The 23,179-nt window shown below is 43.6% G+C and overlaps 1 protein-coding gene and 1 pseudogene across 1 annotated transcript; one reads left to right on the top strand and one right to left on the bottom strand.

Moving 5' to 3' along the window:
• Positions 1-1,316: 1,316 nt before the first annotated feature.
• LOC107276273 (probable cystathionine gamma-synthase 2) lies at positions 1,317-8,054 on the bottom strand. The gene is made up of 4 exons (XM_026020634.2): positions 7,039-8,054; positions 6,580-6,933; positions 6,157-6,479; positions 1,317-1,727 (listed from the first exon to the last, which is right to left on the bottom strand). Exons 1-4 carry the CDS (start codon positions 7,657-7,659, stop codon positions 1,604-1,606), a joined length of 1,422 nt encoding a protein of 473 aa, XP_025876419.1. The 5' UTR covers positions 7,660-8,054; the 3' UTR covers positions 1,317-1,603.
• A 14,010-nt stretch (positions 8,055-22,064) lies between these two features.
• LOC4348559 (dirigent protein 1-like) lies at positions 22,065-22,872 on the top strand (annotated as a pseudogene).
• The last annotated feature ends 307 nt before the right edge of the window (positions 22,873-23,179 follow it).

Below are 23,179 nucleotides of genomic sequence, written 5' to 3'. Positions count from 1 at the left end.
ATCCAAATCATGGCAATACTTGTGTAGCACGTTAATCGATCCCGAAGATGAGTCAAGAACCACCTTACCAAAATCGGCTACATCGGCTGTTCTCTGTCTGATCCATCGTCAACCGATGCAAGCGCTAGCCAATGCCTCCTGTAGCCGATACGTACTCTGCTTCTGAGAAACGATCTTCCGCTGAATCCGCTTTGACTTTAGCTTTTGAATTTGATGCATGACTTACCAAATTTGGTCATCAACAGGCCCATATAATCATTTAGCATAACAAAATAGGCAAACTAATGTTAGGTTAGGCTACGAAGGAATATGTTCACTTTGACTCCCTTAACTAGTGACCGAATCTAATTCGTATCCTTGAACCGCAATACCGGATATCTTGACCCCCAAACTATTAAAACCAGTGCAATTTGACTCCCTTGGTGGTTTTGGAGGGCGGTTTCGCTGATTGGCGTCTTTGTGGTGTTAATGTGGCACTTAGGTGGCATTATAATTAAAAATATATATGTGTGACCCATTTGTCATTCATAAAAAAAAATTGTGAGGCCCACAAACATGTGGGGGCCACTTGTCATCCTCTCCTCCCTCACTTTCCTTATCTTGTCCATTATGTCTTGTTTACGCAGTTGGGCGGCGACGGTAAGCGGTGCTGCTACAGGAGGTGAAGGAGAGGGTAGCGGCGGGCAGAAGATGGCGGCACTGCAGCAAGAAGTGAATTAGGAGAGGGCAGCAGCTGGTGGCAGTAGGGTGCTGCTCAATGGAGGGGCTCGAGGGAGGCCCCTACTCCATCACCAGCTTCACCGATGATGCCGGCAACGGCCCCTCCTCCTCCTCCTCCCCTGCTCTTGTCCCCATGTAAGCGAGGTTACCAAGAAACCAACCCGTGCAGCTCTTCAGAACAGCCCGTGGAGCGCGCCCATCTCCCTAGCCGGTCCTAAGATCATGCTCTCGCGCTTTTTGTGATGACAGTTCATCTATTCTTGGAGAAGCTTCTCGAAGATGTCTTTGATGAGTAGATAATGTATTTATTTTAAATGTTTCGACGCTCTTCTTTGCAGAAGAACGCAGAAACTACAAGGGCTAATGCGAACTCGGGTCCCATGACGAGGCCGGATTCGAGGCAAACCTTGTGTTACATTCTTATAAAACATAGCTTTTATAGGTCTCATCACTTCTCTTCACAGAGCAGTATTGTAACCTAGATGAGCTAAGGTGAGACCGAGACCCAGGACTAGACCAGGTTCGAGGAATACCTTAGGCTATATTCTTATTCCGCAAACAGATAAAGGTGGGCCTCCAACCACATCACCCAAGAATGGTTTAAGCATGCCATTTATTTTACTTGTAATTGTTTTACGGAAAAATAGGTACTCGGTTCCTATTTTACCGATAAATATACACGTATGTAATAATTGTATACGTCCGTACACAAGTTGTGTACGTACGTATTAAAAAACTGAAAAAGAAACGTGAAAGAAAAAAAACGAAAAAGCGTGCCATCCACCAACCCCCATCCCCCTCTCCGCGCCCGCAACGTGTCATAGTCACGGGGGATGAGGGGTGGGACACGCGCGACTAGCCTTGCATTAGTAATTGGGCTAAATTAAATCTTCCCTAAGGCTTGGAGTATGTCATCCCTGAGATCCTCAAACTTCTCGATCCCAAAACTGAACCTCACAAAGTTGTCCTTGATCCCATTCTTTGCCTTCTCCTCGTCGCACTTACCCCTGACAAAATTAAACACGTAAACACATTAGCATTAATCAAACGGAAAAGCTAAAACTATGGCAATAGCTTTTCCTAAAAATATGTCGATTTTTGGTCCATCAGATCCATATTGAGATTCTTACTAGGGATACAGGAGAAATAATATCAGAGCATGCGAACGCAGGAATCAAGCTCAGCACCTCCTGGTCACAGAGCTCACGTATTTACCTACAGTTTTTTTTAATTGAAACTAAACTTACATGCTACTTACACCCTCCTTACAATGTAAGATCATGCAAATTACACTTTATATTTGACATATTATTTTTAGAAAAACTGTCGCATTTCACTATAAAAATGATTTTTCTGTACGAGGACCTCTTTAGATTGTAGACGGATCGTAATTGGTCGCATATGCAAAAATTGACCTTCATCGTGTACGGCTCTTTGTGTGGCCTGCATAAAAAATCTATTTTCGCAGATGGGTCTCTTTAGTAGCCGCATGAAAGGGAGCCTATTTTTGCAAGCGGGCCAATTAAGTGGCCTGCACACAAAAATATTCACTCTCCTACACAGATTTTTTTTTCACCCCACCTCTTTCTTTTCCATCTCACTCACTTCAATTTTTTCAGCTCCTCTCTCTCTTCGATTCCCTTTTATTTTCAATCCTCTCTTCTCTCTTTCTCTCCTATGTCTCTTCCTCTTCTCTCCTCTGAGCGGGTGGTGCACCGCGTGCAGGAGGTGGCCGGCTCAGCGCCGCCGCCAACGAGGCGGCGGCCGTGACTCCGTGAGCAGGCGATGGCCGGGACTGGTTGGGCGGCGCCAGGGTTCAAAATTTCGAACCAAAATTTTTGAAATTTCGGATCAAAATTTTCGAAATTTCGGTTCTATTGGACCCCACTGATATGATATTATTTCGGCTGAACTTTTTAGTTTTTTTTTCATTTTTCGTGAATTTGGTAATATTTGGTTCAAATTTTATTCAAAAATTCATATAATTTTGATCCGAAGTTTCCAAAATTTCGGAAATTCCAGTATTTCAGCCACCCCTCGTACAAATGACCAAAACGAAAGATTAAACCTGAAGTTTCCAAAAACTATAAGGTCCAATTTTTAAAGGTTTGGGCTTCTAAAAGAAAAAAATAAACCCCAATGATAATCATGCTTGATTTTAAAATCTCAATGATAATAAAGAAGGGAGGCAGAGTGCGAGCCGTAGAGAAGTACAATGACAAAGTCACTGACGTTTAGGCGGAACTTCTAAAAAATAAAATAATAAACCTAAACAATAATTATGTTCAATTTTTAAAATACTAATGGCAATAAAGAGAAGAGGCACTAGATGGCCGTAGAGGAGTATAATGACAGCGCTTGACGGGACTTCTAGAAATTATAAAAACGAAACCCAACGAGACAATAAACTCTATCCAACTTTTAAAGGTTCCAAATAGAATGAATAGAAATAATGGTAGATCAACCAAACAAATAAAGAAGGATATGGCAGAAGTAAGCGATAGCAACTGGTGTGACTTTTCAAAACTATAAAATTAAAAACATGAGAGAGTGATAAGGTTTGGTCTTTCAAAGTCTTGACAACGAGATAACTATTTAATAATTTTTAAGTAAAATCTATCTATCTATTATATACTAAAAGTCCATTAAACTTTCTACAAACGCTCCCAAACCGCCAAGTGGCACCCTATAAATACTCGCAAGTCGCCAAGTGGCACTATAATAAATAAAAGAAATATGACTCTCTATTTTTACTTAAATTAGTGGACCCATTATTTTGGATGGTTAGATTTACTTAGATCTATTTTATAAGGAAAAAAGAATATCCGGAACCATCATACGGAACCAACGTACAAACGTACGTAATAGTCGAACGTATGTACGTATGTACTGTACGTACTTCCCTTCTGTCCTTCCATATTCACATTCATGTGTTATTTTCTATTTCATGAGAAAATAAAAACAAAAATACTATTACAGGGAAAAAAACACAAATAGACCAACTACTAGTACTAGCAGCTCTGCCTGCTTCTAAATCGCTACGTGGTACTATTAAATTAGAGAAATTACTAGAAAATCTTAAAAAAATACAAAGCAACATACCATCGATTTCTAATTAAATTGATGGATTTAGGTTATTAGATTTTTTAATAAAAATATCCCAAACCTCTCTACCTCCCTTCCCACCCCCGTGCAGTGTTAAAATCCATTAAACATTTTATAAACACCTCTAAGCTACTATATCACATCCTTAGATTAAAGAAAATCTTAGAAATTTAAAAAAAAAAGACAATTATATACTACAAGTTCATGAAACATTCTACAAATACTCTTAACTCGCCAAGTGGTACCTTACAAACGCTCCTAAGTCGCCAAGTGACACTCTAATCGAACCATTGATTTTTATTTAAATCGGTGGATCCATTATTTTTATATTAGAAGGTTAGTTTTTTTAGAAGAAAAGCACACATTCCAAACCTCCCGTCATGTACGTACCAACAATCTATGTTCATGAGAAATTATAATCAAAATTATTTTTACATCTCTTTGTGACTCTAAATATCCTACGAATGCTTCTAAACTGCTCCATGGTGCTATTAAATTAAATAAAATACTAGAAAATATTAAAAAAGAACAAAACATTTGGCTATCTATTTGTTAATTTTTTAATAAGAAAAAACCCAAACATCTCTCCCTCCCTCCCCATCCCCGTGCGGTGTTAAAATCCATTAAATATCTTATAAATTCCTCTAAGCTGCTATATAACATTCTTAAATTAGAAAAAATCTTAGAAATTTTGGAAAAAAAAGGAACCAACCATTAGCTAATACATAAATCTATGGACACATTATTTTCGGAGGATTAATTGACACATTATTTTTGGTCATTACTTCTATTTTCTTTTAAAAAAAGAACACCCTAAACTTTCTTCCCTCCCTCCTTTGCGGCATACGGTGTTAAAAGTTCATTACACATCTTATAAATGCTCTTAAGATGTTACGTCGTTCTCTTAAATCAAAGGAAATCCTAATAAAACAAAACATCCAATCATCGGTTTCGATAAAAAAAACATCTGATACATTATTTTAGTCTGTTAGATTAATTATTTAGAAAAACATCCCAAACATCTCTCCCTCCCTGCTCATGTACAACGTGCGCCATTCTTTTCTCTCTGTTTTTTATTAAAATTAAAATTATCTATATAGGAAAAAAACACAAATGGACCTCCATCTATTAATTATATCATGTTAGGCATCTAACTACTTTCTACCAACTTAATTAATTTCTCTTTGACATGCCTATACAAATCAACCTTGATACTTTTAAAATGATGTTTTTAGGACATAAATAAATATTTTTAAGAAACATGATCATAGCGTCCGAATTACACATATGATCTACGAAGTCACTAATCATAGCAGGTATTCATCTAGCAATATTTACAATATGGTGAAAATAAAGGTGTGGTTGGTTGAACAGCATACCGATAAGTATGTGGGTTGTACCTAAGGATTTTTAACTGTGGAACAACCTTTCAGTGGACTTAGCAATAAATCAAGTCAGTTCCATATAGGAATTAATGACCATGTCCTTTTTTTTATTTTTTTTATTAAACTTGCTACAATACATTGTAAAGTCTTGACGTAGAAAAATCTAGAAACATGTATTTGTTATAAGACAATACACTTTAGTGATGATTCGCTAAATACATTATGACCATTACTTCAATATCTCTAGAGAGAAAATTTAGAATATATGCCTTTACCCATACTAGGTTATGTGTTCTTGTATTTTCATCCCAAATTGCAAAGATCAAATCATTTGATGATTCATAGAATGAAACTATCCAAAAGAGAAAAAATGGACATGAAATAAATTAAAAATTGGATAAATGTTCCTGGATTTAAAACAAATACTTGATAGAAAAATTCAAATATTTTACAAGGACGGTTAGAATTAAAAATATATATAATTTTAAAATACAATCAAATAAAAAAATGATATTATTAGATTTCTTTTGAGGTTGTAAGATATCCTTTTGGCGAGTTAAAATACCCTAAATTTTATCACAGGAACCACCTCTATTGTTTTGACACAATATTTTCTCATCAATTCAAAACAACATGATCTCAAGTAATTTTATTTTAGAATTTATATGTTGCAAGGATAATTAAAAAAATATAACCAGCTTTCAAAGCACACAAAATAAGTTTAATTTTAGTTTAGAACAAAATACAAGATATTTTAATAAAAATACACCCGCACATAAATATTTATAATAAAATTTCACTCACGTTATATAAGAAGGTGCCCGCGCATGTGCGCGGGCTACCTTTCTAATTATATTAAAAAATAAATAATTTTGTATATGTGCTGGCCGTGTAATTGCGCGGACCACCTAGCTAGTTACCACAGAACAGGAGCTTAATTAATTACCAGTAGGACATGATTGCGGGCTGCTGGACAAGGCTCTCGCAGCCGCCGAGCGACGTCGCGATGAGCGGCAACTCCAGCGCGTCCACGAACCTCATCGCGCCGCGCATGTCCGACGCCACCTCCAAGCCGACCACGCCGCCTGCACCAGCCATCTGCCTCGTCGCTACGCCGTGCCACGGGCTGCTCTCCAGCCCAGGGTAGTAGACGCGCTCGATCTTGGGGTGCTTCTCCAGCAGCTGCGCCATCCGCAGCGCCGTCCTGTTCTGCGCCTGCACCCGCAGCGCCAACGTCTTCAATCCCCGAATGATCATGTACGCCGCATTCTGAACGACAAATACAATCAGTTTTGGAAATTGGAATGATATAAAGTGAATTGTGCAAATTTGTTTTGTTTTTGTTTTGGAATGATGATTGGTTGGTTACCGGACTGATGGCGCCGCCGAGGTCGTGGTGCCACGTGCGGATCCGCGAGACGAGGGCCTCCGAGCCGCTGACGCAGCCGGCGATGACGTCGTGGTGGCCGGCGATGTACTTGGTGGCGGAGTGGAGGACCACGTCGGCGCCGAGGGCGAGCGGCTTCTGGTTGATGGGCGACGCCAGCGTGCTGTCGATGCACACCAGCGCGCCTCTCCGGTGGCACAGCTCCGCGACGCGTGTCACGTCGACGACCTTCAGGTGAGGGTTCGTCATCGAGTCGGCGTAGAACATCGTCACCTCGCCCTCATCAAGAACGGATTCCAGAGCCTCCATGTCGTCGTCAAGATCCACGAACGTCGACTGCAAATCCATGGAACGAACGCCATTATTAGAGTCAGATTGCAAGCAATGCCATGCTGATGCTTTGATGAAGCTTCCATTAATGGTGTTTACAACTTTACATACCGTGATGCCCATGTTGGAGAGCTTGTCGCGGATGAATGCGCGGGCCTCGCTGTAGCAGTCGGCGGTGGCGACGACGTGGCCGCCGGGAGGGACGAGGGCGAGCAGCGTGGCGACGATGGCGTTCATACCGGAGGAGGTCACCAGCGTCGCCTCCGCCCTCTCCAGCGCGCTGATCTTCTCCTCCAGCACCTTCACCGTCGGGTTGCCGTACCGCCCGTACTCGAAGCTCCGCCGCCGGCCTTCCCGGAAGGCGATGAGGTCGGCCGAGTCCCTGAACCAGTGCGTCGTGCCGCCCACGATCGGCGTCGCGATCGAGTCCGTCTCCGCGGCGGCGGCGCCGCTCCCGAGCTTCTCCCCGGCGTGCACCGCCAGCGTCTTGTCCGAGGCGGGTGCGGGTCGTCCAGCCACCGGAGCGTCATCGACGTCGTAGTCGTCCAAGTCTGGCACCACGGGATACTCCAGCGGCCGAGGAGGACAACCTGCGAGGGAGCCAAACATGTCGTCGGCTGCATCAACGCCGGCGACAAGCTGAACCGCCGCGGGAGAACGGCGAGGTCGGTCCATGCGCTGCCGCCGCGGGAGGGAAGCCTTCATTAGCACGAGTGCTACTGACGAAGCCATTATTGCATACTGTCTTCTCAGACCAAATCAAAGTGATTAGGGCACCCGCAATATTTATCTATAAGCTCTCTACAAAAGATCTATGTCAGTATATTTTCTTACTTGAAAAAAATTAAATGAAGAGAGAGAGTAAAGCTATCTACTAATATGAAGATAGTCTATAGAGAAAAACGAGACAATGAATTAGAGAGCTATAGATACCCATATGGACATACTATTGAAGTGGTTTACTATTAATCTAGTCTATTGCTGAGATGTACATGTTTTATATATTTTATAGATAGCACATTACTTTACCATTGCGGGTGCTCTTAGTGTGAAAAAAAAGGCTTAATGCAAGGGATTAGCGGCGAGGTTAGTCACCACCAAGAGAGAGAGAGAGAGCACTAATCGTCACCTGGTTTCTGCTAATAATCTGCGTTGCGACGGCGTCCGTATTTATGAACGCAGGGAGCAAGAGACTAGCTATGCGCGCGCTTGACTGCAAAGTTTTACTCCCTCCAACCCAAAACTTGAATTAGGTTTGTGAACATGACCCCTCCTAGATTAGGTCTTTTCTTTACGGAGTGAGTACGCATTGAAGACACGTGGTTTTCCTGAAAAAAAAACGAATAAATAAAATCCACGTGTAGTTCCGTGCATCAGCACCACTACGTAACTCATTTTCCCGGACATTATTCCGTGCGGTCATTTGGCCTGCATGCACACCGCTGTCTGTGAAAATCAATATTTTCGCGTGCGGGCAGGAGGACCGCACGGGATAATCGATTATCCCGTGCGGTCATACTATACCACCCGCACGGAATAAAAAAAACCAAAAATAAAAAAACGCCCGCCCGCCGGCCCGCAAGTGAACCGGCTGCCACCACTCGTCGTCGACATTGTCGCGCCCGCCGCCGCCCCTCACCGCCGCGGGGGACGGTCGCTGCCACCGGATCCAGGCAGGGGACAGCCGCCGCCGCCAGATCCGGGCGTGTGGGGGCCGGTTGCTGTCGGCCCTCGCCGTCGCGCCCGCTCGCCGCCGCCACTTCGCCGCGTCCGTCCGGTCGTCGCCTCACGAAAGTAAGGAGAGGAGAGCCCTCCCTCCTCATCGCCGTCGTCGTCCTCGAGCGGGAAAGCCCTCCCTCCTCCTCCTCGTCGTCGTCGTTGTCGCCCTCGAGCAGGGAAGGGTGGGAGAGGGACGCCACCGCCGCCTCGCTGCGCCCGCCCGGTCGTCGCCTCGCGAAAGTAGGGAGAGGAGAGCCCTCCCTCCTCGTTGTTGTCATCGTCCTCGAGCGGGGAAGCCCTCCCTCCTCCTCGTCGCCGTCACCGCCGCTGCTCCCGCCTCGTCGTCGTCGTCGTCGTTGCCCTCGAGCGGGGAAGGGCGGGAGAGGGATGCCGCCGCCGGATCCGGGCGGTGGAGGGCGGATCCGGGCGTCGGCCGCCTCACAACCGCCGCCGCCTCGCCACGCCCGCCCGCGCGCCGGCCGTCGAGCCGCGCTCGTGCGCCTGCCAGCGCGCGCGCGTGAGAGGAGAGGAGAGGAGAAGGGAGAGAGAGAGAGTTGAGAGGATAACGATGAGAGGTGGTGAGAAGAGGATAAGGATGAGGTGGGGGGAGGAGAGAGAGAGTTGAGAGGATGAATTTGTTTGAAATTTTAAGAGCGAGAGGCTCGGTGATTATTGCATACGGGTGAGTTAAGCCGCCCGCACGGGATAATGCGTTTTCCCGTGCGGGCGACGGCTCGGTGCTGGTTCTCTATTTTTCCATGCGGTTCCCCTTTCGAACTGCATGAAAACAAAATAGGGTGGCGTCCAGAAAAATCTATCCTGTAGTAGTGCAAGACCGCAGAATCGCGTGTGATTAATCTTACCCCTGATTAGTATATGGGCGGGGTGATTATTAAATAAACTAGTTGTCACCCGCGCTTTGCCGTGGAATTTGCTAGTTTATCAAATAATCAGATGTAACTCTGTATATATACAAAATAAATGATAATGTGAATTCATATATAGCCTCTGCTATTACAATACAATTCATGTTTTATTTTGTTTTAAAAACGACATTGTGGGAACCAACTATATAGGAAGATAGGATAGGATATGCGACGTAGTTAGAGCTAGGATAATAGTGGGCTGGCTATAAAGCCATCCATTAAATTTATGTGAAAGAGAAAGATAAAGAAAAGTAAAAAAAATATTAGTTCTCATATAAAAGCTACCTATACACATGCTTCAAAATATTTGTATTAAATTTATAGTGAGAGAAAAGATAGAGTCAACCTTATAGTTAACCTATTGTGCATATTAGCTTTAATACAAGTTAATACCTTTAATATTGTTAACCGTGATTTCCTTTTTAGATGGTACATGTAAGGACACACATTAACTCATGCCACACCACATGCACATACACGTACCGGGATCGGTACAGAAATTGGTGCTTTTTCTACTTTGTTTACGTCAGTGACTGGGGGATTTCGGGGAAGGCCGTACATATCCAACTCACGCTTAGAGAGAGTGTACCTAAAGCCTTACATATACGGAAAACACACAATACAACTAAATGTGCATACCTATCTGTATCTGTCGGTGAAATGGACCTGAGGTACACACAGTAGAGGGAAGTATCCTTCCCATATGGTCGCGTGGCCACGCGGCTTCGCCTCCCCCCGCCCCTCGGATAGCGCTGAGGTGGCCAGGGGGCCTCGGGGTGCCACGTCACACCCCTCGGGCTTTCGAGGCGTGCTACCCCGAGGCCCTCGCCCGGCCACCACATGGCAGGGAGAGCGGGCGGGACGAAAGACGCTGCTACGTGCCTTCAATGCGCGGCGCCCCAACCGTCCTGCGCCGCATTTAATGCGGTGTGGGAGGATGTGCGGTGCCGCTCGATTGACCCATGTCAATCGAGCTTGACCGGCCTGTGACCGGTCACAGGCGACGGGACGGGTGGCAGTGCCCCCACGTTCCGCCCTGTGTCAGGCGGAGTGGGGGCAGGTATGCCTTGTCCCATCAGCACGCTGCTAGGGGCGATCCACGCGCATGGTGAGCCACCAAAGTCTTCATACAATTAATAGGGAATGACAGGCATATCCTCCGTGTCAGGCAGGGGGCGGCGCTGGGCTCCACCTGAAGCCAGGCGAACATGTTGCTTCCGGTTGAAGCAAAGGATAACGGTATGATTAAGGCCATGTGGGCCCCCCTTTCCATGGAGGGGTAGGTGCAAACGGTGCATGTGGTATCCCCTTGAATTATAAAAGGAGGACCTCGCCCACTGAGAAAGGGGACGACTCTAAGATAGCTCGAGCCCTAGAGGAAGAACAGCTATGTTTCCCTCCGGAGTTCAAGACCTCTTGTAAAAGTTGATCTTAATCCCACACACAAGAATAGGGTATTACTCTCAGTAGCGGCCTGAACCTATATAATCCTTTGTCTTTCGCAGCCATGAGAGCGATCTGCACACACAGGAGTAGGGTATTACTCTCAGTAGCGACCCGAACCTGTATAATCCTTTGTCTTTCACAGCCACGAGAGCGATCTGGCGGTTAGACCGTAAGCGGAAGTGGACTCTTGATCCGCTAGAGAGGATCACTTCTCGACAGTATCCTTTCACCTAACTAAAACCAATCGAAGTTAGTCTCGGGGGGAAGCCGGAAAAATCCGGCGGTAAGAATGTGAACGTCAATAGGGATTGAGCTCGGGTGGGTTAGTTCAAACCACCTTAAATTAACCAACCTGCAGCCGCGCTAGCACTCCTCCTGAGTTAACTGTGTTTTCTGTGATTAATTAAGAGAGAGCTAAAAAAGAAGCGACATAGAGTCCATTTGGAAATTAATTTAAAGAATTTCACTCATATAAAAATTCCTAAGAATGCCTTCGAAATATAAAGAAAGGCCTCACATTGGTATCAAACGAATTCTAGAAATGCCTCACATGCGTCAAATCCGCACAAGCGTGTAGCCGCTAATCACTATGGGCGGGGGTGATTAATTAACTACCTAACGTGTTTAGCCGTACGGGTCATCTGATTAATTAAGGGATAATAGTGGCTTAGTTTAAGTGAGGCTCTAGACTCAAGTGGGCTCCACGAAGACGATGGGGGAATTAAACAGACTCAATATGGGAAGGAGCAGGTATATATCTATGTAGCTAGACTACTGCTCGTCTCTCAGGTTGTTTGTTTACTATTAAGGACTTCAGTTGCATTATTCCAGATTTGGTTAGATGCTAATCGCTGTTTGATTACTTGTTATAGTTAACTTCAAGTATCTTTTGTACATTTGGGTAGTATATTAATTTAGATGTAAAGGACTAAATATGGTACTTATGTGTGGGGCATGTTTGGTGAAAAGAGATCTAAGCAAAAAGAATGAAACACAAGTCTTTGGTTCAGACAAGGCCTGGTACCACACTACAGTACAAGTGGCACATATACTGCATGCCATTTCTGCAACAGTACAGTGGTGGCGCGTGACGGGTTCCGGCACAGCTCCAACTCCACGTCTCCTGGAGCTAGAGCTAAGCTAAATAGATTTAGCTCCACTTAAAATGGGAGCGGAGCTGGATGAAACTCTCTCACGAAATTAACTGATACTACTAGAGAAAAGATTTTTCTGTACGAGGCTCCCGGTAGATTCCAAGCGGGCCGTAAGTGGCGCCGCCTGGAAAAAAAGGTCCACCGGGGGCCGGTCATCGACTGCACGGGATAATGCGGTCGGCTTAACGTGATAATCTCGTGTGATCGGCTTAAGACATCCCGTGCCGTTTAACGCGACCGCACGTGATGATGCATGCCATATATTGCCCCCAGCCCAAGCTTCCCATTCAAGCCCGATGTTTTCTCTCTCCTAAACTTGACACGGATTAGAAGGGAAAGGTTTTCAATCTCAAATCTTTGCTTAGGATCCATATAAAAGGTGACATGGTTGTTGTACTCCTTCATTTGCTTCCATTTATTTCAATTTTCATCGGTGCAATGCGATGAAATTTGCATTTTTTTTAAATGGAGTAGTGCAGACACCTTTTTATTTTTAGCTAACACCCTATATTGTTTGCATGGCATGTTTTTAAAAATATTTAGTAGTCCATACCTTTTTAATGGATTCTTGGTTAGGTTTGCCTCCATTTATTTAATTTTCATCGGATAAAAGCAAAGAATTAGTTCATTTTTGGGAATGCGGCAAATATATCAGTTTCTAGTAATTATAAGTAATTTTTCATTTTTAAAATCATTGTTATTGGAATCACTAGTGTATGAAGAGTAATATAATATCCGTTTAAGTTGTATCTTTTTTCTTTCATTTAATTTAATAAAGTACAATTCGACTCATCAGAGATTTTTTTAGAGATGGATCAGGCATGGATGTACGACACAAGAAGAACTCATCCGGTGTTCTTGAAGGAAGCATCTAAATTTGTTGGTCAGACAAAGGTACATGCTTTAAGGGGGAACAAGAGGGACACTTTTTGTCCATGCTTTGATTGCAAGAATGATAAGATGCTGCAAGACCCGAAGGAAATTTTGGGGCACATTGTAGAGCGTCGATTTATGGATGATTACAAGATATGGATTTGTCACGGGGAAGTTACCATTCGTAATGAAGAGGCTAATGTTTTTTGCTTTTATGCGGAGGAAAATTTTATAATCGAAGACATGTCCTAGTAACTATTAGGGACGCAAGTGGGTAGTCCCGCTACCGCATAAAAACCCGCTTGCTAGTCTATTTTTTGTATGGGAGTACAAAATTTAAAAGAAAAAATAAACTAGAAGTAGGATAAGCGGGACAAAAAAGACCGCTTGCCCGCCCTGCTTGTATCCCTAGGAACTATCCCAGAATTTGGTGGCTCTGGTATAGATGATGCAGATATTGATTTTGATCTGAAGAAAATGTTGCAGCACGTTGAACCAGAGGTGCTAATTGGTACAAAACGAGGCTTGGACAATTGGGAAGTGTTGGAAAAAGCAGCGAATGACCTTCTTTATGATGAATCGGAAGGATGTGACATGGACTATGTGGTGTTACGCTCTGTGCTTGAACTTCTCATATTGAAGACCAGACATAGATGGTCCAACATTAGCTTCAACGATTTGATGGGTCTGTCGAGAGTTATGCTTCCTAAGCCGAACTTGTTGCCGACCAACACATATCAAGCTAAGAAACTAATATGTCCATTATCTCTAGGTATTCAAAAGATTCATGTATGCGAAAATCATTGTATACTGTACCGCAAGAAATAAACGGATTAAGACTGTTGCCTAACATGTGGTACGAGTTGGTACAAGACGGGCAACAGAGTCTCAGACAAAGATGTGGTCAACCAAGATTCATCGGTGGATGCAAAGGAAAAAATTTCGGCTATGGTGATGTGGTACCTGCCAGTGAAAGATCGCCTGAAGCAACTGTTTTCAAACCTACAGATGCCAGTCGATGAGATGGCAACAAGAGGGTCGGAAAACAGATGGTATGATTCGACATCCCGCCGATGCTCGACAGTGGAAAACTTTGATGCACTACACCCGAAATTTGCAAAGGACCCAGAAATATAAGGTTTGCCTTAAACACAGACGGAATGAAACAAGCAGCTCACACAGCACTTGGCCAGTACTGCTCACCATGTATGACTTGCCTACATGGATTTGCTAGAAGCGAAAGTATATTTTGTGGACTATCCTTATACAAGGGCCAAAACAGCCTGGGATTGACATGGATGTGTTTCTTGAACCAATGATGGAGGACATATAAGAAATGTGGAAAGAACGGTTACGAGTGTGGGATGAGTACTGCAGGAAACATTTTACTCTGCGTGCCATCATATTCGTTACCATCAATGACCTGCCAGCGAACTTTTCGCTCTTAGGTCATCTTAAGGGGAAGTTTGGATGTCTTATATGTATCGACAACACATCGTACAAGTAACTCACCTCCTCAAGGAAGACGGTGTACATGCGTCATTGTCGGTTCTTACCACAGAGGCACAAGTGGCGTGTGATTGCTAGATTATTCGACAAGACAGTAGAGAATGATCTTCCTCCAGAAACATGAACTGGTACACAAGTCTTCAACAAGACAAAGAAGATTAAGGTCGTGTTTTGGAAGGGAAAGAGAAAGGCAGGCAAGAGGAAGAAAGTAATGGATCAGGATAATACAGATGCAACGGATCGGGATAATACATATGCAACGGATCAAGAAGCACTCAATATTTTTCAGGTATCTGGAATACTAGAAAGACCTAGAGATTCGTCATGCCATTGACGTAATGCATCTTGAGAAGAATGTGTTCAATAGCACCATTAGCACCCCACTAGACATCCCGAGTAAGACGAATGATGGGCTCAAGTCACGTACAGACCTGGTAAATCTGGACATAAGGCATTACCTTCACCCAAAAGAGCTGGCAAATGGGAAGATCGAGATTCGTCCGGCATGCTACTCACTGACACCAGAAGAGAAAAAGGCTTTCTTTAGATGCTTGCATAGTTTGAAAGTCCCGACTGGTTTCTCGTCGAACATCAGAAAAAACTTGTATCCATGAAAGATTTGACCATCTCTGGATACAATGCTCATCACTGTCGCAAGATGTTAACTGTCTTCCTACATATTGCTATAAGAGCAGTCAAGCCAGTTCACACTAAGGTAGTGATAACAAAGTTGTGCGACTTTTTCAATCGAATATCACAGAAGGTTTTTGATCCTAAGTAGTTAGGCCCCCTTCAAACATTCGCAATCGAGACAACATGCCAGCTTGAGATGTTTTTCCCTCCAATGTTGTTGTGAAGACACGGCGGCTTGGGAAATCTGCTTAACTCCAGTGCAGATCCAAGGCTAGCCTCGAGTGTGTCAAGGGCGTGCCAGCTAATTTGATCCTGCAATCAGCGAGAAAGAATAAAAGCAGAATTAGTTGACCGATAGCCGAATGGCCGATAGACCGATAGCGTATCGTTGATGGTCTCAGCTGATAGAGTTAGACCAAATCGGCTATGGACTAGATATATCAAAGAATAAAAAACCCTAAACACGCCTAATCGACTGTAATATTGTCTATTGAAATTAATAGATTGCTGGTTTAAGACAATATTATGGAAGTAGCCGATGAGACAATATTTAGAGCAGGAAAGATTACGTACTAGCTAATACTCTAGTACAGACATATATAAACAGATTGATCCATATAAACATATCAAACAGAAATAAGGCATGAAGGTGCAAGAATCTAGCCGATACTGACTAAAGCTTGGTATGCTTATATAAAACAATCTATCTATATAAGTGGCGAATATACAAGAAACAGGTAGTGGAACGTGCATATTAGCTAAGATTGGCTGAAACCCCGATACTATCCTTATTATGTCTAATTGCAGGCTAGTTTGGATAGTTCTAAGCACGACTAGGGATGATGCATCTCAAAGTATGAAAAGAAACATACAATCTACACAATCAAGCAATTAGACACTTTTCAAGATGGCAGATGCCTTAGCTAGTCTAATCTAGCAAGACAATTTAACCGAAATCAGCATAAACCCTAAAGCGAGCAACAGCCGATAGAGCTAAATTGAGAAGCTAAGAATAGATTAACTAGAGCATATGATAGCAATGACTCTTGATATCGAGCCTAACATGTCTAAAGCGACATGTTAGCCCTGATAGCGCGGGCCATTGAGATGGGTTACCTTTTCCGAAGAACTCGCCAGAAACGAGAAAGGTAAAAAGGGTGGTGATGCGTCAAAGTTGTACATGATTGGTCTCCTATTACAATGCTATGGGGTTCATATTTATACCCCGAGTACAAACTTAGTCCATTATGGACACAACACAAACCTTTCTAAAATTAAGATACAAAGAAGACCATATACGGCAGTCTCTTACCAAATCTCTAACAAAACGACTCAATATCCTAATTAATAGATACAATTGTCTTAATCGAGCTCCATCTCTAATTGGCAATGACGGTTATCCCAAACTAGGCTCATACCGAGCCCAAGTCATACCATATCGGCTATATCAGCCATCGGCTTCATCAACCTTGATCAACTTTATACTCTATTTTCAGCCGAAATGGTATCCAGTCGATGCGCAGTCCGACTACGGGTTCAGTTCAATTCAACACCAAATTCGCTTCGATCTTCTTCCTTCATCTCCGAATATGATGCCAAATTCCGTTGTTAACAATCAGATGTAGGCGTACGAGAGGTACATGTCGGTTCTGAAAGGGTATGTCCATAACCAAGCTCATCCGAAGGGATCAATAACAGAGGGGTACACAACTGAGGAGGTGGTTGAGTGCTGTATAGATTACATGAAGGATGCCACACTATTAGGATACCCCCTGCTCTACACGAGGGTCGGTTAATTGGGAAGGGGACCGTAGGCAAGAAAAGGTTCTATGATGACGACTACAAAGCTGTAGCAGAAGCACATAGCAGCGTGCTACAACAGCTAGCCATCCTCGAGCTGTACATTGATGAGAAACACAAGAACGAGATCAGAGCCTGCAACCCTAGAAGATCAGCAACTTGGATCTCAAAGGAACAGAAGCACAAATTCCCTGAATTGTTGAAGGATCAAAACCTATCGTTTGGTGAATCACTCGAGGAAAAAAACATTGCAGAGGCTGGCAAATGGCCCAACTTGCCTCGTGACCTTATGGCAAGTGTACGGCATCAACGGATATATGTTTTACATGAAAGGCAAGGACGAGAAAAGCGCAGCTCAAAATAGTGCATACGATGGTCACGTGGACCAATGGCGAGCTACGAAGGAAACGTTTGCAGCTGAAGGCAAACCGTTGTTGGTCCAGCCCCTAAATCCGAGAACTCGAAACTGGGTATGGGCACGAAGTATGGGCAAGTGATGGATGACGGTGAGATGCTTCTCGAGTCTCCTGATATCGAGCATGTGACCACGTCTCTACAATAGATCGTCGAGAAGGAGAAGATAGGGGAGTTCGTCGCCAGAAGGGAGCATGACGAGCTTACCGCTGCTTTGGGGACTGCGGAACACTCCGGGAGGGTAAGAGGAAAATCTTCAAGGACGAGTTGGAATGTCGGGTTTCCAAAGGAATCCAAAAGTTACAAGAAGCGGGATACCTACAACACAAAGTTGCGTGAAAAAAAAGTCACCCAACAAGTCACCCAACAGTTCTACAGGCTTGCCGCACAACATCCTCAAGCCTTTCCATACTTAACACCTCAAGCCGAGCAGACGGTGCAGATCCCAAGCAGTATCGGGTCCATAGAAACAACATCCTACTCGGTCGATCTTATTACCGGTCCGACACCGTGCAACCTTGTCGTTCCGATAGGCAAAGCCTAGAAAACGAAGGAGGTTGGGACCGGATTAGCGATACCAGGGAGACAATGTCATAAAAACCCAATTCTGGAAGACTATGCAAGGGTTCAAGTGGGAAGGGTTAATTCCAATCAAATGTCGTTGGAGCTATACATCCCAACATCAGAGGGGATAGAACTACTCGGGGATGCGGTGAACCAGTTCATCCATTGGCACCGTCGAGACATCATCCTCACAGGACATGCAACGTCGACAACCCCAGCTCCATCCTCTATCCAGTGAATTAATGTAGGCCGAAAGCACATCATCTAACTTACTTTCTTCTAATTTTGAGTCACTGACATGTGGACCCATTTAACAGGGAGCCCACATATCGGTGGTTCACGTTAAAAAAAAGTTAAGAAGATCTTAATTTATGTAGACTGTGCAAAAGGCCGAGCTCACGAGGAAAGACCCATATAACCATTAAGCGTAAAAAAAATACACAAATTAATGATGGTCGTGCAAAGTTTCAGCCCAGGAATTACTCTCAAACTTTGGCTTGAACCTTGGCCAGTTGCCGAAAGGCCCAAAATGGTGGTGCAACATAATGAATCTTTTTTTTCTCCGGAGCCAATTGCATTAATTTTTTTAGATAATGGCGATCCCGGGCTTTGCTCAGAAGAGTTACAGCCAATTATTACAATCTAGCACTCTAAAAAGACCGTAGTTCAATTAAAAATTGAAAACACCAACCAAAAATAAGAAATAACCAATGTAAAATAAGGAGTATACATTTATTGAAGTCTATTTATGAATCTCCATCCATAATTGGCAAAAGTTTGTATAATCGTCGTCTCAAGCTTACGACATGCAACTTTTAGAAACTGTCCATCTTCATCACACCTTTGTAGTTATGCCCAAAACCGGAGCTAATTGCCCTGAAAATTACCTGCATATATGAAATAGATGGTGATTTATCAAAAACCATATTATTCCTACCCAACCACAGAGCTCAACATATAGCAAATTCTCTAGCAAGTATAAGTTTTCTCTTTTTCTCATCCACCCCCAAAAGCCAACCATAAAAAATATAATATAAGATATGCTACTAGGAAGGTATAAACCAAAAGAGAACTAAACTGCTCTACATATAAACTTTGCATAATCACAATCCATAAAAAGATATTGAATAGTCTCATTTTTCATACAGAAACAACGTCTTAAACTGCCATTCCAATTCCGTCTTGCTAGATTATCTTTAGTTAACACAACCTCTTTAAGCAAGTAATACATAAAGATCTTAATCTAAGCTTCCAAATTATCTTATTTCTCTCAATATAGCCATTATTAATTAAAGCTAGATACATTGACCTAACCGAGAACCGTCCATTCATATTATAATTCCATCTAAAACAATCAGAAGAGTGATTTAGCTGGGTATGCAAAATAGAAGCACACAAATCATGCCAAAAATACAAGATTCTGATCAACTAAAGCTCTCCTAAAAGAAATATTAAGCGGAACAAAACCCATAACACTAGCAATTGAAGAACTTTTTCTCCGGACAATAGCATACACTAGTGGAGAAGTGCTTTTTACTCCCGGTTTGTAACCCCCCTATAGTCCCGGTTTACCAACCGGGACTATGAATCCGGGACTAAAGATCGCTACCTTTAGTCCCGGTTTAAATAACCGGGATTAAAGATGGATCTTAAAGATCCCTCTTTTTAGTTACCAACCAGGAGTAAAGAGAGAATAGCGGCAGTTCCAGATGGTCCCCTTTTTTTTATTATTTTCTCCCAAATCTTATTTTTTTCCCAAATCAAGTGGGAAGCATATCCCCAAATCAAAGTAACATCCCAAATCCACATCACAAATAAAGTAACATCACAAATCTTAAAGTTACATATACACACAAATCAAATACATCACAAATCCTAAAAAATTACACACAAATCAAATACATCACAGGTCATCTCAGATCCATCCAATAAATCACAAAATTATACATGTGAAGCACAAATTAAAAAAAAAGAGAAATCAACGCCGTTGCCGCCGCCCGCCATGGCCGCCGGCCCGCCGCCACCCGGCGCGGCCCCACCGCCCTGGCCCGCCGCCGCCTGCCACGGCCGCCGGCCCGTCACCGGGCACGGCCCCGCCGGCCGCCAGATGGGAAGGGGAGGATGGGCAGGAAAGGAGAGAGGAGGAGGTGGAGGAGAGGGGAGGGGATAAGAAAGGAGAGGAGGTGGAGGGGAAGGGAGGATGGGCAGGAAGGGGAGAGGAGGAGGTGGAGGATAGGGGAGAGGATCGGATGAGGAAGGGGAGGAGGTGGAGGGGATGGATCCGGATGAGGATGTAGCAAGTGGAGGAGGAAGGGAAAGAAGGGGAGAGATTCGATCTGTGGAGGAGGGGATAAGGGATAAGGATTATATACTACTCTTCGAATTTTAGTTCCGGTTGGTGTTCCTAACCGGGACTAAAGATCAAACCCGGAACCCGGAACTAAAGTGGTGATCTTTAGTCCCGGTTGGCCTCGGTCCCCTGACATCAATCTGATAGGGGATGAACTGGACTAAAGACGATCATAGAATGTCTCTGGGGTTTTCAACCGGAACTAAAGATCATTTTTAGTCCCGGTTCTTTTTGGAACCGGGATTATTGTGGTTTTGGGTCGACCCAGCAAAAATCATTTCTCCACCAGTGATATAAAGATGGATACTTATTTTTTAAACGCTTAACTAAACCATTTATCTTCCCTATCAAACTTGGGTTATAGGCGGAATAATTTGCCACGGTTCCACCTCCGTGTGCTCCGATTCTAAAATTTATGAGCCAATTAATGCCATGCCAAACATATGACCTTAATAATTTCGAATTTCAACATGAGATCAAACTATATATATATATGCACAGGTTTGTCCAAAGTTTCATTAATTGAAAGAGATTAGGTGGTTGATGTAGACTGCCTATTGATCGAAAAACAGGTTGCCGGGTTGGCGGCGACGGCAGTATTAGGTGTGCAGTTGAGCTATAGCTGTAGCTTTTAGGGTTGGTAATTGAGATGTGCATAATTAAAAAAAAGATATTTCAAAGAAATGCTATCTATAAGCCTGAGTTCCAAAAAAAAAAGCTACAGTACAAATGATTTTATCCCAAAATTACCATCGTTAGTCGTTAGGGTTACATCCATTGCGTGCCATTAATCAATGGTATTTTTTTATTATTATAAAAAAATAGTTCAATTGAGGATCGAATAAGTACAAGCGAGAATATGGAACAACCAGCTGCAACTGCGAGCACACCCGTTCACATTTAAATACTAAATTACCAACACTTATTTAATTTGACGATAGAATAAGTCCACGTCTGCAAATTCAATATTACACCGTCGTGGTTGGTTAGTAGCGTGTCCTGAATAGACGATCGAGTACAGCCTCATCTTTGCCCTTTGTGTGGAATCAACCGTCACCAAAATTTAAAACTTAATTTTAAAATTAATTTTATAGTATTTTTAATATATTGTTTACTGATTTTTAAGTTGACAAGAAATATATAAGAATATGTATATAAAAGTTTTATTTTAGTCACTAATAGCCGTTTTGTTTTATAACAAGCAGAGCTCTCACCCCGTTGGTTTACAAAAGAAAAGAAAAATCACCTATATAGTACAACGTTGTTGTTGTTGTGTTGTTAATTAGAACGAGATGCCTTGCACGCTAGCTGACCTCAAATTCTACTCCTAAAGTTATTATTCATCAAACACCTAAAACTTAACATATAAGCATAATATTTATATCATTACTTCTAAATTCTAATATACCACATCAACTCGCTAAAAAAAACTCAAAATGTAATCATAGTAATTAGTAGTACATTTAAAATTTATTATATTGTAAAACTCAATATACACATGTTAAATCATCATTCTCAAATCATTTTTAAAAAAAACCATTCTATATCCATCCATAATTTATAACACATTTAACATATATTTAATCATATATCCCACGGTAGAGCATGGGGGAGTCAACTAGTTAAGCTAATACTGTCTCTGTCCTAAAATATAATAACTTTTGGCTATAAATCTAGATACACTGTTGTCCAGATCCATAGCTAAAAATGCTTATATTTTGGAACGGAGGGAGTATAATTGTATAATTAAGCTAGTTCTCCTCGTACGTTACATATACATGCAAGAACACACAACCCCTTAACTTAACTTGCCTTTCCTGTGGTAGTGCTCCTCTCTTTCTTCTCTTTGCACTTGCAGCTGATGACGCGCATGGCGGCATCTCACCGTGCAATCCTAGCCCTGATCCTCCTCTTCAGCTCGTCGGCGGCGACAATCGCGGCGGCGCAGCCGGCCGCGGCAGACGGCGGGAGGACGACGCACCTCCACTTCTACATGCACGAGTTCTTCAACGGCGGGCCGAACGGCTCGATGGCCAGGGTGGCCCCGCCGGCGCGCAGCGGCGGCTCGCTGTTCGGCTTCGTCAGCGTGGTCGACGACGCGCTCCGCGAGGGCGCCGACCCGGCGTCCCGCCTGGTCGGGCGCGCGCAGGGGCTCGCCGCCGGCACGTCGCTCGCCGACGGCTCGGTCACGACGATGCTGGACTTCGTGTTCACGGACGGCCGTACAAGGGCAGCACGGTGGCGGCGTTCGGCGTCGGGCTGCCGCTGCCCGGCGGCGCGGCGATGGAGCGGCCGGTGGTCGGCGGCACGGGCGCGTTCCGGATGGCGCGAGGGTACACGCTCAGCAGGACGGTGAAGACGGCGGACCCAAACAGCCAGCTCATCCTCGAGTACGACGTCTACATTTCTCGCTTGTTCTTCCAAATTATCTACTTAACCTGTAATTACGGTGATTGTGTTTGCTGTGTTGATCAATCTGAATACGGATGTATTTGTTTTTCTGGGAATGGTGTCGGGTTGATCTGTCTAAAAAATCAATCAGATCATTAGTGGAATATTAAGTTATATGTCGTGGACATAAAATACACAACTATATAAAAAAGATCATTGGTGCTGATTAGAAAAACGACCGTAGGTAACTGTAGGCGGATGGCATGAGGCCCTTTGACCAAATCTGCCGAAACCCGTAGTGAAGACTATGGAACAAGAACGGTGTGAGGCGAAGAGTCGTACGAGTGCTTTGCCAGACCAGAGGCGTCTCAGGCGAAGAGTGCAAGGTGAAGACTATCTGCCGAAGGAAGACGACTTCGCCATGGCAAGTTCGCCCCCTCCCCCGAGAGCCGAAGAACCCTTTCCGGCCCATC

The sequence above is a fragment of the Oryza sativa genome, chromosome 10, assembly GCF_034140825.1.
Source record: "Oryza sativa Japonica Group chromosome 10, ASM3414082v1".
NCBI classification, from domain to species: Eukaryota; Viridiplantae; Streptophyta; class Magnoliopsida; order Poales; family Poaceae; genus Oryza; species Oryza sativa.
The sequence above is the reverse complement of the archived record's forward strand: the minus strand, read 5'-3'. Positions and strand labels throughout refer to the sequence as shown.

What these genes read in the sequence shown, in the direction of transcription:
- LOC107276273 (XM_026020634.2), bottom strand. Translation starts at nt 7,659, where the DNA reads ATGGCTTCGTCAGTAGCACTCGTGCTAATGAAGGCTTCCCTCCCGCGG. An exon ending in TCTCCAACATGGGCATCACG is followed by an intron (nt 6,934 to 7,038) that starts GTATGTAAAGTT and finishes ATGGATTTGCAG; the next exon opens with TCGACGTTCGTGGATCTTGA. An exon ending in TCGGCGGCGCCATCAGTCCG is followed by an intron (nt 6,480 to 6,579) that starts GTAACCAACCAA and finishes TTTGTCGTTCAG; the next exon opens with AATGCGGCGTACATGATCAT.